The sequence below is a fragment of the Botrytis fragariae genome, assembly GCF_013461495.1.
Source record: "Botrytis fragariae strain BVB16 chromosome Unknown tig00000012, whole genome shotgun sequence".
Classification (NCBI taxonomy): Eukaryota; Fungi; Ascomycota; class Leotiomycetes; order Helotiales; family Sclerotiniaceae; genus Botrytis; species Botrytis fragariae.
Genome location: NW_023500989.1, coordinates 1,608,641 through 1,624,325, shown reverse-complemented (window position 1 = coordinate 1,624,325; position 15,685 = coordinate 1,608,641). Strand labels below are relative to the sequence as shown.

Below are 15,685 nucleotides of genomic sequence, written 5' to 3'. Positions count from 1 at the left end.
TACCCCCCAACCACAATGACTTAATTACTAGAATCAACATGCAAATTGAATTATCAACACTGGCAGCAATGTGAGGATGAAGTAATTTGAGCATGATCAGACATAACTGTTACTACCGCAATGAAGGTGACTGGAGGAAACGAATAATTCTTCGCTACATGATTTGACATTATATCACCAAATTCACTTCCTAAAGATATATACGGTACATGATGGTACGACAGAGCACCAATACCAAACTAACAAAAGCTTCGCATTCGCAGGCAAACATTTTTTGACACGATTAACATTGCGACGCAATAATTCTCGATCCGTGGTTCTCCTAACAAAATTTGTACAAAATCATCAAGATTAGCAAGCAGAAACGCTGCGATTAAGACAAAGAGATGCCCAAATAGCATATTCCATGATGGCACATTCAACTGCTAAGTAAGAAATAATCTTGTGTACTATATGGATCAAAGCTAACTCAGAAATTCATAATCGCCTTGGCAACGAATTGGTCCAGATCATTGTTGGTCCCGAGCTCAAAGAGTTCTTTGCGCATAAAACTCTCATCAGATCAACCTGCGACTTCTTTGATAAAGCCTTTAATGGAAGGTTCAAGGAAGGTATTGAAAACAAGATGCTTCTTCCCGAGGATGATCCGGAAGTTTTCGAAATCTTCGTCAACTGGATGTATTCCGAGCATCTCAGAGGGGGATCCAAAGAGCCCATGCTGATCATTAATATCTGGATTTTTGCCCAAAAGTGTCAAGCTATAACCTTGAAAAACTGCGCCATGAATGCTCTACAAGATGCGCTTGGCGATGAAATAATAAGTCGATTTCTATTTTCTCGTTCTGAAATTGTGCACATATACGAGAATACAACGTGGGGGATGAGTTCCGAGTATTTGCGGTCGCGATGTTGGCGTGGGAGATTCCGTTTGGAGATCCAGAAGATGTTGCTAACTTGGAGAGTATATTCAACGACGTTAATGGCTCATTTGAAGACGTTTTAGAATTCACACAAGATCTTGGAGGGAAGCCTGTTGCTGATCCAAGAGTTCGCGGCGGTCGTTGTGATAACTGTGCGTTTTACGAGCATAACTATAACGATGAGTATGTTTGAGTCGCGGCATTGAATTCTCATCAATATAGAAACAAATACTAGTGCAACTTAAATGTACAGAAGACTTTCGACTTCTAGACCTCAGCGTCTTGCATTTTTCCCACCTAGCCGAGGATCCGAATGTAGATCCTAGTATTGGTGGATACAATTATTTGAGGTAGGACAATGAAAGCCAGCTTCATCTTTTCAGGGATTGGGTTGCTTTGGTATCTTTGAAATTTGATTCAAAGATGGTCAAAATTGGTGCGACTTTCAAATCATAGGAAGGATTACACAGAAACTAGTTATCACAATTAAGAGCTGTTAATAATTTACTCGCAATATGAAAGTTAAGATATTCAAAGTGCTTACCAAGTTGTAGAGAGATAGCATTCTAAATCTTGACGTCTAAGTCATTACTATCGAAATGAATTTGCGCTTGCTTAACCATACTTTTATTTTCACAATTCAGAAAATCTAGCGTTCTAGCACCCGAAGAATTATGAATTTTCCGGATAGATCAAACTCCCAAGGTAAATTTGTCAATGGTATTACAAATTGAAATCGCTGGGATACCAATTTTTTTTTGTTTGAGACAGGCTCGAATGTATTAACACACGTGTATCAACACTGCCAACTGACAGAACTTTAGAAAATGCTTTACAAATCAACGAACAATCTTCGGGCATTGTTGCAGGTACTCGGCCCTTGGGCACATCACGATTCTACTAAAATAAAAACATGGATTATGCCTCTACCTACCAGTAAACGAGCCCCATGGGATGTTATCTTGGCACCGCAATATGAATTCGTCAAATGTCTCGCTTATCGAGAGGCTGAGAGAAAGGGGTTCAGATTATTATTCGACTATCAGCCTTCATACTCGGGCCAGCAAATAAAAAAACCCCAAGCCCCACTACACCGACAGCATATTGTTTGCTGTTTGCTTATTCCCCTCCAAAAATAGCTCACATCAGCCTCATCCCCCAAGCCTTTATGAGGTTCCCCAAAATCTCACTCCCTTACAGCTGCCAAGCAATTACCCCGCGACGCTCACTGGTGGCCCAATCCAACTTTAGTTACACAGCTACACACATCAATCATTCAATTTGTCACAAAAATTGTCTTTACAAAGAAATCAGAAACATTTCCTCTCACCAGTTTGCTAAATTCATCATGTCAAGATGACAATCATGACAATCATATGATGTTTTCAGCTTGGTGAAGAATTCGTATTGCGTCAGCCTTGTGCAGATCAGCACTTGTAGCAAGCCTCTTCGTATCCGCTCACAAAGTCATGAGAGCATCATCTGATTTCCCTCAGCCGTTGGTGGCAGTGGTACTAGGTTACTTCTTGATTGTTGAGTATATAATGATGCTGCTGGATCGATGGAGATGTTGTCTTCTCTCCATCATCATCACCATCATCACCATCATTACTAGAGGCTAAGAACTTCACAAAGAATCATAACGCTTGATCTTCACTTGAAATTAATCTTTAAATCAATATGCTTTCCAAGACTATTCTTTCCCTTCTCATCGGAGCGACAAGCTTCGTACAAGCTTCTCCCGTTCCAGAAGTCTTGAACGAAAAACGCACTTGCGGAACACAACTCTTCCCAAATCAAATCGTTCAACTTTCCAAGGCAAATCCAAACACTGCCTATCCAAACACATGGAACACGGATAGATCTGTCAAGATTAGTCAGGACGCTGACGCCAATGGTATGTATATCTTTCTCAAATATCATCATGAATCCAAATTAACACATTCTCCAGGTAACCCCTCCAATCAATTCTGGGAACTTATCTCCTTCCCCGCTCTCCCAGCCGGATCCTACGGCTGTTCCCTTACTCTCACTTTCCCATCAGACTACGCACCATCTATCACCGGCATCTCTCCAGCTCTGGACGTCTACACCGTCTCGACACCTCTTCCCAGCGGTCCAACATTCAACAACATCAGTCCCAAGATCAATTCTGGTATTTTCGGCTCTGTCACTCCTGCGAGTGGACAGAGTATTGTGATTAATGCCCAAGCTTGCAATGGGGGTAGTGGACAGGGATTGGCTTTTGTGTTCAGATACGCGGATTGGGTTCGTGGACAGGGAAGTGTGAGCTGGACTGAGTATGTGAATGCTTTGAATGGAGCTGGTGCTCGAGGTGTGTATTTAAATTATAATTGTTAAATGTTAGTGGGGTTTATGACTTTGGATTATGATTGTTGTTTTGGGAAGTGGTGGAATTGGGATGGATAGTTATGGGTCATGGAGTTGAATGGGCAGGAAGGATAGTTATCACATGTTTGGCGCTTCAGCGTCGTTCCAGTTATTTCAGTGAATTTGATTCTTCCTATAGAATTTATGAATACCACGAGAAAAGTACTGAGTGCCCGCGCGATAGTGCAGCGTTCCATGACCACCACCGACTTTCATCTCTGACTCGCGCTCTCATTTAAACGCATGATGGAAATTAGACCCAATGCGCGGGGTACTGCCGATTGTTCGAAAGAAATCAAGTTGTGTTGACGAGTATTGGCTTACTCGAAGTCTAGAAAAACGTGGAACGATAAGTGAGCAAGCGGTTTCTGAGGAAGAAAAGTGACAGAAAGGCACACAGGAAGACACACTGACTAAGCGCAAGCTGGAAAATAGTTGAACTATTCGAGCTTTATTTGGCAGTCCTCGCGATCTTCATTGGTATCGTGGACGTGGAATTCACAAGGAAATTTTTCACGACTTCTAGGGTCGTTGTCGCTGTATACATTGAACCAGGTCTCATAATCGAGATACGCGACAATAGCCGTTGGGACAGTCCGAAGAAAGTATGTAACAGCTGTGCTACCCTCACTGTTGTTTTGAAAATGAAGTTGAGCAACACAGAGTTTCATTAAAAGATTACCTGCCATGTACACGCCCTCTGTGGCCCCAAAGACACATTTCAATTCATCCAAGTCCGTGAATTTGTCATTGCGACGATAGTGATTCTGAAGGAAATCCATGCAATAATTTTGGAGTCTTGGAAACTCAATCCCGTCGGCAAGGATCCATAGTTTTAGGACTGTTTTGATTTTCGGCACCTTAAAGAAATGTCCTGGGGTATAGAGCCATTGGACCAGATAATCGAATGTATCAGACTCTTCATCCGGGATAATAGCCTGATCATCCTTCAGACGTTCGAATAAGCCTGTACCAGCCAATAACTCCTCATGAATCTCGTAGCAACCCCCGATAACTTCGACTCGGATCTTTTCTCTGGATATTGCTAGTCTGGATCTCATGGGTTAACACTTCTTGAAACAACCGAGGACTCACCCGCTACGCTGGGTGGAATTCATTTTCTCGTTGTCTCGGAGCTGCTGCTTCAAAACATCACTAATTATCGCGAAACAATCGATCCTTTTGACGTTGCACAAAAAAGAAAAACACGTTTGAAAAGTTTACGATCGCGTAATGAACATAATGCAATCGAGGCTACCGTGTATGGAGTGAATATCAGCCTTCTTCAAAAGTGATTTGAAATGAACATGTTAGTAGTAGGTGCACTACTTGATAGCACACTATTAGGATTGAATTTGGTAATATTTCCTGACTGGTTGACCGAAGTGTTTTGGATTCGGGGACAATGGCTCATTGCAGCTTAAATAATGAAAATGTAAATTTTATATTGATCAATCTATCAGTTCGCGCATCCACTGGTGGGTGTTAACACAAACTATAGTTTGTAAAGAGGGAGATGGAATTGAGAAGACTAGGTTTCACGAGCTATACGGTTCAGTTCTAGAAAGAGGAGTAGGAGAATGGGTAAAAGGGAGAATACAAAGTTGGATACACATGAAGCACTGGTGTTCTCACGTATTCGGTGCATGGAACCTGATGAATAGATTTTGGAATCCTGATGATGTCTTTCATTGCTTTTGTATATACCAGATGAATGAACGTCTTTCCCTAGCAGTATGAATGGACCAAACTAGCTGCTTGAAGTTGGTCATCGAAGTTGTAGCGAATCCCAAGACTTCTGACGGGATCTCGAGACTATCAAAAGACTCTAAGGTTGGGTCAGCAAAGAGAGTCGAGAGAAGCAACACGAGAGAAACGTACCAAAGATATTCACCGACGCAATTGAAGCGCAGATTCTACTGAACATTTGGTTTGGACTCGCAGATCTTGTCATTGTCATTGTTGCTGTGAATGTGGAATCGGCAAAGATGATTCTTGTCTTGGCATGTGGGATCGCAGACACGGACCAAGGGCGACTGGGACTGCTTGAAGAAAATCACGAACTATTGTGAAACAGTCCTCAGTGCTTTCCTGGCGAAGCATAGCAGCACAGAAACTCTCTAAAGCAATATGCTCACCACCATCCTTGGGCGTCTCAAAAAACGTATCTTGAATCCGACTTCTTCATCGAATTATATTGGTCATCCTGAATCCAATCCATAGCGTACTTCTGAAGCTCTGGGCAGGAAATTTTAGCAGCAAAGAACCACAACTTTAGAATCACCCGGGCGCCACCAGCTGGATGTTTGAAGAGATCTCGGTTATAGAGCCACTGAACAAACGACTCAAACACTTCAGATCCTACATCTATGTTCATGACACTTCTATGTTCGTAGTTGAAGGATTCCGTATTTCTGCGCAAAGGCTCTTCGTGGATGTGGTATTTAGAGTTGCCGACATTGATCTGGATCTTGCCTCTAATCAAAATGTCAACTTAGGCTGAAATATCACAAATTTGTTGAGGTACTCGTTGACTCACCCAAGGGGCCGATTAAGATCCATGTTTGAGCTGAGTTTGGGTAAGATTTGTTGTGAAATCGGGATCAAATGGGAAGCCAGACCACACTCCTTTGTGATTGTAAAGTTTGAGAATGGTTTGCGAAAAGAGTTTGACGAGGCGCGAAGTATGGATAACAATGTGGGCTAGCGGAAATTGATAAAGTGAATATCTCAATGATTCTTATCGAAAGAGAGTTGGACAAGAATTGGGAGCATACATAGGCAAGTCTCCTAATGTTGCCTTACTCGATGCAAGTTTCGCAAAGAGAAGATGATAGCGAAGAAGTTACAGATGGCGTGCATCGTCCGATTTCCAAAGCGTTCGCTCCTCAATGTACGAAACGGAATTTCCCAATTCTCTAGAAACGCTTGTGATTTGAAGAGGGGTTCGAATTCAGCGCTCTTTAATGAAGACATATATCTGTCAAAACACATTCAGGAGGCGCGAGCATACATAGCACATGTATCGTGATCGAAAAGCGGTTATGTTAAAGGCTTGAAAGCCACTTATCCTGAAATCTACCCAACTCGCCAGTTCTTACATACCAGAATCGACTGCACCCTGCTTTGGTAACCTGCAAAGATTGACGCCAAACGTTATCACCACCCACCCTAATATCCCCTATAATTTTATGACCACCAAATCCAAACTATAGCCCCCAAGCCAACTGGTACTAATACCTTTAGCAGATCGGCTAGTCATGTATCGCGCTTTAAATCGTGTATGACAACATCCCCCTCCTCTCCGGCATCCTGTGCTGTGCCGGTACCAACTTTCGGTGGATATTGGACCCCGTCCTTCTCAAACTTTGGTATGCAGGTACATTCTTGATCGGCAGGGATCGAAGAGAAGACGGAAGGTAAGTGTTGACCGCAGCCGAACCAGGTTTCCTTCTCTGCCGCACCGCCGATATTAGTATGATGTAGAATAAGAGGAGGGCGGGGTGAGAAACATACGACAGGTCGGGCAGCTTGCTTGTCTACACATTGTAAGATTACTTTGTTTGTTGCGGACTGAAGTGGCAGGTACTGATCTGTTTTTTATAGATTGAAATCTTTTTCCATAACGTTGCGAGTTCTTTATTCTTATATACCTAGTGGTTCATTAAACTTTGGCTCGGGCTTCATTTTGTGGGGTAGAAGAAATGATGTTCTTTGGGGTCGGCGACGTTCACGTTGCAAGGGTCGTTGGGTGTTTTAGCGTTGCTTAAAACTTTTTAGGGTCGCCGAATGAGCCTGAGGAATTGCTGACTGTACGTCAATTCTTATCTTGACATCCATCTGATACCATCTGCACAAGTGACACCACGACACCTGTGGCTTGACTAAGAATAAACGTTTCCAAGACACATTGTCGTCCTCGAAAGCTATCTTTTCTTGATCTGAGAGGAGACTATTGATGCCATGGCGCTATTGAAGTCCTTGACAGTTGAAGGGTTCCACTTACCAATTGAATGCCCCGACCAACTGAACGATCTTTAGTTCACCGCTCTTCGCCTTTGAGAGAAAATTTATACAAGATCATCACTGAAATAAGCTCAGTGGTTTACTTGATCAAAGCACTCAATTGGTAGATGAACCATTCTGTGTTTACTAGGCTGGCGTGGAAACAAGACTTCAGATCTATTACTTCAAAGAATGACTATCACAGATATACGGGTGGTTCAATATCGCTCATCAAACTACAAGTATTTGGTATAGTACAAGTAGCATTGTGAGACACAAATTCAATTTGCAAAACCCAACTTCTTATCGAAAAGGTATTGTTACATCTATCGTTGCTGTTCTCGAGCGAGAACAGGATATGTGTTAGTTCACATTGAATATAACAGCCCTCCAATTAATAGCTGTACTTGTAATTATTGTCTAATAGTCAGATTAGAAGCACAATTTGTAGTTCATATGTGCTCCGTTCTCTCAAATCATTCGCGAATCAACAATATAGTTGATTACAACAAAAAGGAATGTGCTTGCATTCGGGTGTGAGACTTTCTTGTCCCGTTTTGGAAATCTGTATGAATCATGGTGGTTGATCGATAATATGATGTTGAAGACATGTACATATACCTGGACATCCTCTGTATCTTCTTTCTGTCATAATTGGAAGCATTATCATCCAACATGGCCTCAACAACACAAATCATGACAAGTGCGAAGCACGACTACCAAGTCTCGTATAAAATTGAGACACTCCCTTCCGATGCAGAACTCAAACGTGCTAACAGGCTCATTCCTCACATTCTCGAGGAAAAGGCACGTGAAAATCCTCAAAGCATCATAGCAATGGTGGCCAAGTCATCTGACATATCCGAGGGATTCGATCAGGTCAATGCTGGACAGTTCTTGCGTGGTGTGGACTTCCTAGCTCATTGGATCGACTCTTATAAGTCTGAAACTTCATCGACGGAGACTTTCGCGTTTATTGGATCTCAGGACTTTCGCTATCCGATCATTGAAATTGCTTGTATGAAAACTGGAAACCCTCTACTTTTACCAAGTACTCGAAATGCATTAGCAAACACAGTTTCATTACTCAAGGCTACCAAAAGCACGAAACTTTTCTACACATCTCAATACTCGGATTTTGCTGCACGAATTTTAGATGTACTTACAACTTTGGAAAAGCACGAAATACCGACGCTACAGGAGATAATAACCACAAAAAGTGAGCCGTACCCCTACACGAAGAATTGGGATACCCATAAAGATGAGCTTGCATTGATTGCTCATACATCGGGTTCCACAAGTGCACCAAAGCCAAAGAATTGCAGCCATAGGTTCCTCAGTAGTTTCCTCCACAGCAGTGTATTGTTACCTGATGTACCTGGACGAGTAGTTGCAGGCTACAAGTGTATAGAAAAAGACAAACTACTTTTGAGTGGGTGTGGCTTTGCTCATGCATCTGGAATTGCCATTGCATTCTCAACGATCATCTTAGGTTCAATCTTGGTTCGCGGCCCACCGAGGGAACCGTCTAGTGGGAAAATACTTCATGATATCATGAAGGCTCTCCCAATTCATGGAATAATAGAGGTTCCAAGCGTTACAGAGCAATTATTCTTGAATCACAGCGAGGGCCTCGAAGACGAAATCGCTGCTTTGAAGCATGTTTCCTGGGTTGGAGGTAAACATATTTCCTATAGTCCGCTCTTGGGTGCGTTATTAATTAAAAAATAGGTCCACTATCACAGAAAACAGGCGACTTCATTACCCGCAACACCGACGCAGTACTGTGGCAAATTTTCGGGTCGACTGAAACCGCCCAATTGCCACTTCTTGTACCACCCAAATCACATTGGCAGTATCTCGAGTTCCACCCCCAATTCTTACCAGAATTAGAGCCAGTGAATGATGACTCTACGCTTTGCGAACTGATCTTAAACAAATACGATGATCCAGCTCTTGCTTGGGCTCAACCTGTCTTTCAGATGGAACGTGATCAGACTCAGTGGAGGACCAGGGATATTCTGCGTCGTTACGAAGGTTCGCTCCCCAATGGAATTGGTCCACTTTGGAAATTTGAAAACCGAATCGATGATCTTATCATCCTTTCTTATGCAGCCAAAGTCAACCCTGTGCACATTGAGACTCTACTACAGTCACACCCGTTATTGAATGGCTGTCTTGTCTTCGGAACGGGCAGAGCCCGTTGTGGGATCTTATTGGAACCGAAGGAGGATTCAACATTGACGGAGGAAGATTTGATATCAAAGGTATGGCCGGGAGTGCAAAAAGTTAATGATACGGTACCAACACATGCTCGAGTTGAGCGACATTTGGTTCTCGTGGCGAAGAAGGATAAGAGATTTGAGAGAGCTGCTAAGGGAACCCTCGTTAGATCTATTTGTACAAATATGTATAAAGCTGAGATTGACAGTGTATACGCAGCGTTTGAGGCAAGGAACTACGGATATAGTAAAGCTGATCTCAAGTTGCGAATTTAGATCACTTTCGTTCCCTTTCTTTTCTTCAAATAGCTTTGGGAAATCGGAACGCATGTTTAATTATTGATATCATATAACACATACCAACAGTACCTATGCATGGCATTTTTTGAGTCAGATTTACCAATGGGAATCACAATAGTTTGTTTAGTTTTAATCTCAGAGTTAACGCTTTTTCTTTTCATTTTTATTCTCGGTCTATTTAAAAGGCGGCAAATAAAACGGAAAATAAAAAACGGAGTAAATATTGCTTCTAACAAATCATCACATCCACCTACCTTTCTTGTCTCCTCCCCACCCTCTCAAACTCCTCCCCTCCTCACAATACCACACACCCCAAGGATGGACTCTCGTCCCCATCCCGTCCATCTCCTTCCGTTCGTCGTCTCATAAATCTAGTCACTCGAATCCATCGAATTTTTCTACAAACAGCGCAAGAATTCTGCTTCTCAACAATAGAAAGCCAGTAGAATGAACAACGTGTTGGGCCAGGGGTGTTGTCGGATGGATTGATAGGAGCCCGAAGACAGGGTTGCATATGAGTGGAAGAATGCTTGCAGGAAATGTGGATGGTGTGTTGGTCGTGGCACATTTTGGATTTTGGGCTTGGGTTTTTACTGGGTCGATCTGGGAAGAAGGCTGAAGTGTTATGTGACCATGATACTGGGTATGTTTGATGAGTTTTGAATTTCTTGGGGATTTGAGACTTGAGTTAATATGAAGATCGATGTGTGGGTAATTATATTTGAGATAGGGGGTTATTCTGGGTCTGTTTTGTGCTTGTTTAGAAATTATTACGTTCTCATGTCAGTATGAATTCTTGGATTTTTACGTGCTTGTCATAGAAACAAGATTGGAATTATGGGAGAACAAGTCCAAAACAATGTGATCTTGTTTGAGAATTCTTTGGTCATCCCGCATTTCCTGATCTTCTATTACTTTGGTCAATCTCAGTGTGGCTACTTCGTGACTAGATAGCAAGATTATATTTATCACATCAAATTTCATCGCGGGTCGCTTTTTCATGTTCAAAGTATTCTCGGAAAAATTAATTTTTATAGGGGATTTTTAAGACTGCTACATGGTAGATGATTCTCAGCATCTACCAACGTATCTATCTATTCTTCGCTTACAAACCCCTCAAACGTGCGCTCGCCTCATTCCGTTCTCATCTCAACTTTAAAATGAAACAAAGAAAGTAAAGAAATGATTACAAACAAAGCCTAATCAATTTGGTGGAATAGTAGAAGTGTAACGCTGGCACTTACCTGGCTGGCGACGGAATGTGGCGCGAAAGACAGGACAATCTTGGAGTGCGCAGTTGTGTAGGTGTTAATAGTGGCAGGTACTGGCGTTGAAATGACAGCAGCCGCATTCGTTGAATTTGGTGCATATTTCTGTACACATGATGGCCTTTGTAACTTTGCGTTGGGGTTTTTTGTTGGCTCTTGGGTGTTCATTCTGCGTTTCGTGTTTGCAGCTAAATTGAGAGTCAAGAGGCTGTGGAATAGATAATAAGCATTTAAGAGGAGGCGAATTTCTATACTAGTTGTGTGGGATTGTTCTGGACGAATTCTAGATCTGTTCATGTATACTGAGCTAGTATTGCGTGTAATACTCTGGAATGATGAATAACGACAACTAAATATCCATTGTGCTAAAGAAATGGGCAAAGTTTGAAATTGCACTTTCGGACGGGTGTCACTGGAAATTCAATTGCGCATTGCTTTTTCGAACTTTCCAATGACAGGAGGCATACAAGTATCAACACTGGTTGTTCTCTTGGGATATTATGTTGAGGAAGAATATCTTCATATCAGAGTCCTCAGGGTTTAAGCAGAAACTTATGTGTTTACATGTCTTTCTCTGAGAATATATATGTAGTGTGATACCCATCATGAGAAACCAAAAACGATCCCATTTCTTCACAATCATTTCATCCATAAAAGTTTCAAATGCCCGTGCTCAGAGTTGTTTAATGCATCTATCAAAAACATCCGGCAATCAATTCTGTTTCAATTCAAAATCCCAAAATTTGACATCTAAACTCTCTCCGTTAGTAGCCTCAGCTTTAGCAGGTCTGCAAGCCATCGCTCCAACTCCAATATTCCAATCTTCTTCATCGGCGAAAAACCACGCCACCTCTCTAAGCGGTATTCTCTCTTCGCCCTTGATCCAATAAACCCAAAGACCCTTTCCATTCTCATCCCCCTCTCTCCTCACTTCGACAGTAACCTCCACGTCTTCACTTGGATCAAGACCCGTCGGGTAGATACTCCAGTCCGCAAAGTTATCGCATCCAACAGTGCTCACAAATGGTTTGCCATTATAAAATTCAACTCCAGTCTTCAGCCAGCGATCTTTGGAACCGGCTTTGGTGAGATGGAGAAGAAGACCACCTTGGTCGTAGCGATATTTGCAAGGGAGCGAAAATGTGATCTTGGAAGAAAGGAATGAGGTGAGAGGTACTACTGAAGCCATGTTGGTGGGTGCATTGAAGGCATCGGTGGTGGGAGGCTTGCGCCAGATATCGGTGGATGGAGAGGCAGTTATGGTGAAGGGTTCTTTGGTGGGAGACATATTGTTTTGTATGGGTTGTGCTTCGCGAGTGCGTAGTAATTTTGATCTTGAATAGCACCACAGGTCGGGAGAATTAAACTTCGGTTGCTTTAGATAATAGAAATTCTTTCCATCTCCATCCATTTATAGTAGTCATGATGTAGGACAGGAAGGAACAGATCACGCGTTTGGCTACCCCACTTTTGCGGGCCGCATATACGATGTAAGCCGAAATTCGCAAATCGTACCAGAATAGTTTCTTGGTGTTTAGTAATCATATTTCATACCTAGGTACTTAACTAGCTAGGTATTTGATGACACGATTTTAGCTCTCATCTAGAGGCATATGAAAAGACTTCATCGTGAATCGATTAAACACCGGAGAAACCACGGCAACTTCTCATTCTTTTACCTCTCACTTGGAGTCAATCCTAGGCAGCCGAGGCAGCCAATATGCAAGCACCGGTGAAATTCCGTACATGTGCTTAGGTTGGTAATCTTGCTGAGCTGTTTGATACATCATCAGAAATAGTCCAGGGGCACTTCGCTTATTCATGAAGGTCTTTCGATCTAGTCACAATTCAATCTCCTGACAGTTCTTCATTGAATCTCACAGCACATTCTGGTCAAGGTGGTTCGTTTTTCCCAAAAATAGTTGTATTGAAATCATGACTAGTGATGCGGTTCGGTACTTTCTCCTGATAAGCACGCATTCAAACGGGGACTAGTTCACACTTCCACTCATCTCTTTTCCTGAGAGCTCATCATCCCTCACATAATCACACACTTGCGTGTCTTATCAACCTTTTCTGTGTATCTTATTACCATATTCTGCCTCTTTTCTTCTCTCACATACTCTTCTGCTTGTTCTAATCTCTTAAGAGTAAGAATTGTACCTTCTCTGATTGCGGCTGCTTCACTGAGTCTTTTTGACTTTGCTTTCTGAAGAGATTCTCTCTTGATGTAGATTCCTTCTTCCTTCAAACAACGAATGCATTTCCTACCCAAATGTTTTATTTCTTCCTTGCGGAACTGACATGTTTGAGGGTGGGCATTAGGTTCGCAAAGATGATTAATATAGGACATGTGTGGACAAGTATGGGCGTGGCAGATTGAGAGACACATCTTTGTAGGTTGAGCTTTTTGTTAGGGTAAGTGTTCCTGTGAGTATGTAAGCTGATCTAATATTTCTGATAGTTAGTGAAGAAAAGTTCAAAGTTCGAACAAAGGGGACTCGATTTCAGTAATACATTTTGACGGGATTGTTTGTCTGTTGTTCTCGGTTCCGTCACCTTCTGTTGCGGAAAACGATGATATTCTTTACCCTTTCCCAGTTTTTGTATGGAGATGCAGGTGAAATCGAATCCGTGAAATATTTGAAGCAATAGGTCTTGGCCCAACTGCCTCCGCTCTTGACTAAGTTGGTCCAATTAATTCCACGTATATGAAATCGAACTATATCATATTGAATTCTTCTTTCCATTGCAATTGATCAATTATATTTTGTTACTCGAGATTATTTTACTTCAATAGGATATATTGGCCGCACGGAAGATGGAAGCAGTTTCGCGCCGTCTCTGGTCTTCAACGTTATTAAAGTGATAATCGCAAGGTTTCGGCATACCCCGAGGAAGTTGTAAATTCTATGATTGACTAAATTCGAATCGTACAATAGAGATTATTTTTTGATTTTGGGTTGTGAATTCGAGTCTCATAGTCCATTCTCACCTTATACAAGGTACCTTTGTTGTTTACCTCGAGTTAGGAAATTTCTCTTTGTCGAATGAGATACAACTTTAACAATTAGTACTCATTCTTCATCCACAAATAAACAATTCGCATTTCCCCATCTCAAAATAATCAACTTCTTTGTGATCTCCCTAAATAAAGACATTCCTTTTCATTCTCACCATCATCCAACACAAGGACATTGAATCTTTTCTAAATAACTTGACAAAGACATTCATTGGCCATTGTACAAAGTCAACATAAGCAAGAAATTTCTGGGGATATAAATACTTCTTAATGCTCTGCGAAAAGTCTCCAATAGAAAGCACAATTGCTCAAAAAAACCGCAACCATGAACGCTGAAGCTCAATATTTTCAATATCTTGCACAATCTGCTGGAACAGATAGCCGAGTACGAAGATACCCAGCGGAGTCCGCGATAGTTAATAACGAGGAATATCCACGGGTATCCTCCCATATCTCTTCCGAACGAAGAAGACAAACATCAGAATTTACCGACTGGGACTTTCTTTCTGAATGGGAGAGATCAACGCAACCAAAAAAGGGCATTCTTGGATTCCGAAACGAAACTTCTGAAAACCTTGCCAGCAACCAACGGAAACCCATCTCGGAATGTGGTACACATCCACATAAATCAACACAAGAAATAGATCCACAACACAAGAAGTCGAGAATGAACAATAGAATGTTTCAGAAATACGTTATCCCGGCTTCTATACTCATCGGGGCTCTTATATTTTCCATCCTCAGCCACCCTTTCTTGTCGGTAGCTGAAAACTTCGTTAAGAACGTATTGGAAGCTTTTCTCGTACTTTTCGTTTTTCATCCTGATCAACTATGCGCTTTGATTGAAATACTTTTTGGGCATTTCAGACGTTTAGAGAATTTTCCTCAATTTTAATAATATAAATACATTCAAAATACATGAGTACATTCATTTTTGTGCCGAGTGTTAGTGCGAAATGATTCATAAATTAATTTTGACATGAATAAGTGTTACTTCTGAGAGGAAAGTAACATGGATTACTTGAGACTTTGAGGATTTGGATGATTACTGAAATGCCAATAATTGTACAAAGTGAGCTGAGGCGTATTTCTGGTTCATTTAAGAAGTATCTAACCGAAACATCTCAGAATACCCCAATGTATAAATCCAGGCTCCTGGAAACACAATACAACATAAAGACTAAGATTCCCTAACATCTACACAAACAACAAACAACTTGTATAGACTAACATGAGGATTATTTCAATCTCTAAATACCTAGCTTATCCTTCTTGGACCATACCATCAGTGAGCAACTCCGCAACCAGAAAAACGCTACCAACAAGCTCAAAGACACAAGTTCAAGTTACTCAATGCTATCTTCCCGTGAAAGAATCTACAAAAACAAAATTTGTGATCTCTCACACAGAATCATTGTGAAAACTGCAAAGATCCAGAGAAGACTCGAGACGCAGATGACGACGTACAAATTGCGCAAGAAAATGATAGAAACACACGAAACACGTCGGGAAGGTTTAATCAAGTCATTGTGATATTTGCTTAGACGCAAGGTGCGT

General features: G+C 41.7%; 8 protein-coding genes across 8 annotated transcripts; 4 read left to right on the top strand and 4 right to left on the bottom strand.

Annotated features, from left to right (window-relative positions):
• Positions 1–92: 92 nt before the first annotated feature.
• Bfra_002718 (putative btb poz domain containing protein) lies at positions 93–1,824 on the top strand (the record flags this gene model as incomplete). The annotated part of the gene is made up of 4 exons (XM_037333132.1): positions 93–126; positions 474–821; positions 866–1,103; positions 1,692–1,824. 4 exons carry the CDS (start codon positions 93–95, stop codon positions 1,822–1,824), a joined length of 753 nt encoding a protein of 250 aa, XP_037195260.1.
• A 776-nt stretch (positions 1,825–2,600) lies between these two features.
• On the top strand, positions 2,601–3,281 carry Bfra_002717 (uncharacterized protein; the record flags this gene model as incomplete). The annotated part of the gene is made up of 2 exons (XM_037333131.1): positions 2,601–2,817; positions 2,872–3,281. The coding sequence occupies 2 exons, from the start codon at positions 2,601–2,603 to the stop codon at positions 3,279–3,281; spliced, it is 627 nt and encodes a 208-aa protein (XP_037195259.1).
• Positions 3,282–3,751: 470 nt separating this feature from the next.
• Bfra_002716 (uncharacterized protein) lies at positions 3,752–5,873 on the bottom strand (the record flags this gene model as incomplete). The annotated part of the gene is made up of 7 exons (XM_037333130.1): positions 3,752–4,361; positions 4,407–4,466; positions 5,019–5,139; positions 5,193–5,276; positions 5,339–5,493; positions 5,540–5,788; positions 5,851–5,873. The coding sequence occupies 7 exons, from the start codon at positions 5,871–5,873 to the stop codon at positions 3,752–3,754; spliced, it is 1,302 nt and encodes a 433-aa protein (XP_037195258.1).
• A 696-nt stretch (positions 5,874–6,569) lies between these two features.
• On the bottom strand, positions 6,570–6,998 carry Bfra_002715 (uncharacterized protein; the record flags this gene model as incomplete). Its single annotated transcript, XM_037333129.1, has 2 exons — positions 6,570–6,904; positions 6,965–6,998. 2 exons carry the CDS (start codon positions 6,996–6,998, stop codon positions 6,570–6,572), a joined length of 369 nt encoding a protein of 122 aa, XP_037195257.1.
• Positions 6,999–7,991: 993 nt separating this feature from the next.
• Positions 7,992–9,814, top strand: Bfra_002714 (putative nrps-like enzyme protein; the record flags this gene model as incomplete). The annotated part of the gene is made up of 2 exons (XM_037333128.1): positions 7,992–8,994; positions 9,048–9,814. The coding sequence occupies 2 exons, from the start codon at positions 7,992–7,994 to the stop codon at positions 9,812–9,814; spliced, it is 1,770 nt and encodes a 589-aa protein (XP_037195256.1).
• Positions 9,815–10,982: 1,168 nt separating this feature from the next.
• Positions 10,983–11,403, bottom strand: Bfra_002713 (uncharacterized protein; the record flags this gene model as incomplete). Its single annotated transcript, XM_037333127.1, has 2 exons — positions 10,983–10,991; positions 11,083–11,403. The coding sequence occupies 2 exons, from the start codon at positions 11,401–11,403 to the stop codon at positions 10,983–10,985; spliced, it is 330 nt and encodes a 109-aa protein (XP_037195255.1).
• A 415-nt stretch (positions 11,404–11,818) lies between these two features.
• Positions 11,819–12,394, bottom strand: Bfra_002712 (uncharacterized protein; the record flags this gene model as incomplete). Its single annotated transcript, XM_037333126.1, has 1 exon — positions 11,819–12,394. The coding sequence occupies one exon, from the start codon at positions 12,392–12,394 to the stop codon at positions 11,819–11,821; it is 576 nt and encodes a 191-aa protein (XP_037195254.1).
• Positions 12,395–14,453: 2,059 nt separating this feature from the next.
• Positions 14,454–15,023, top strand: Bfra_002711 (uncharacterized protein; the record flags this gene model as incomplete). Its single annotated transcript, XM_037333125.1, has 1 exon — positions 14,454–15,023. One exon carries the CDS (start codon positions 14,454–14,456, stop codon positions 15,021–15,023), a length of 570 nt encoding a protein of 189 aa, XP_037195253.1.
• Positions 15,024–15,685: the final 662 nt, after the last annotated feature.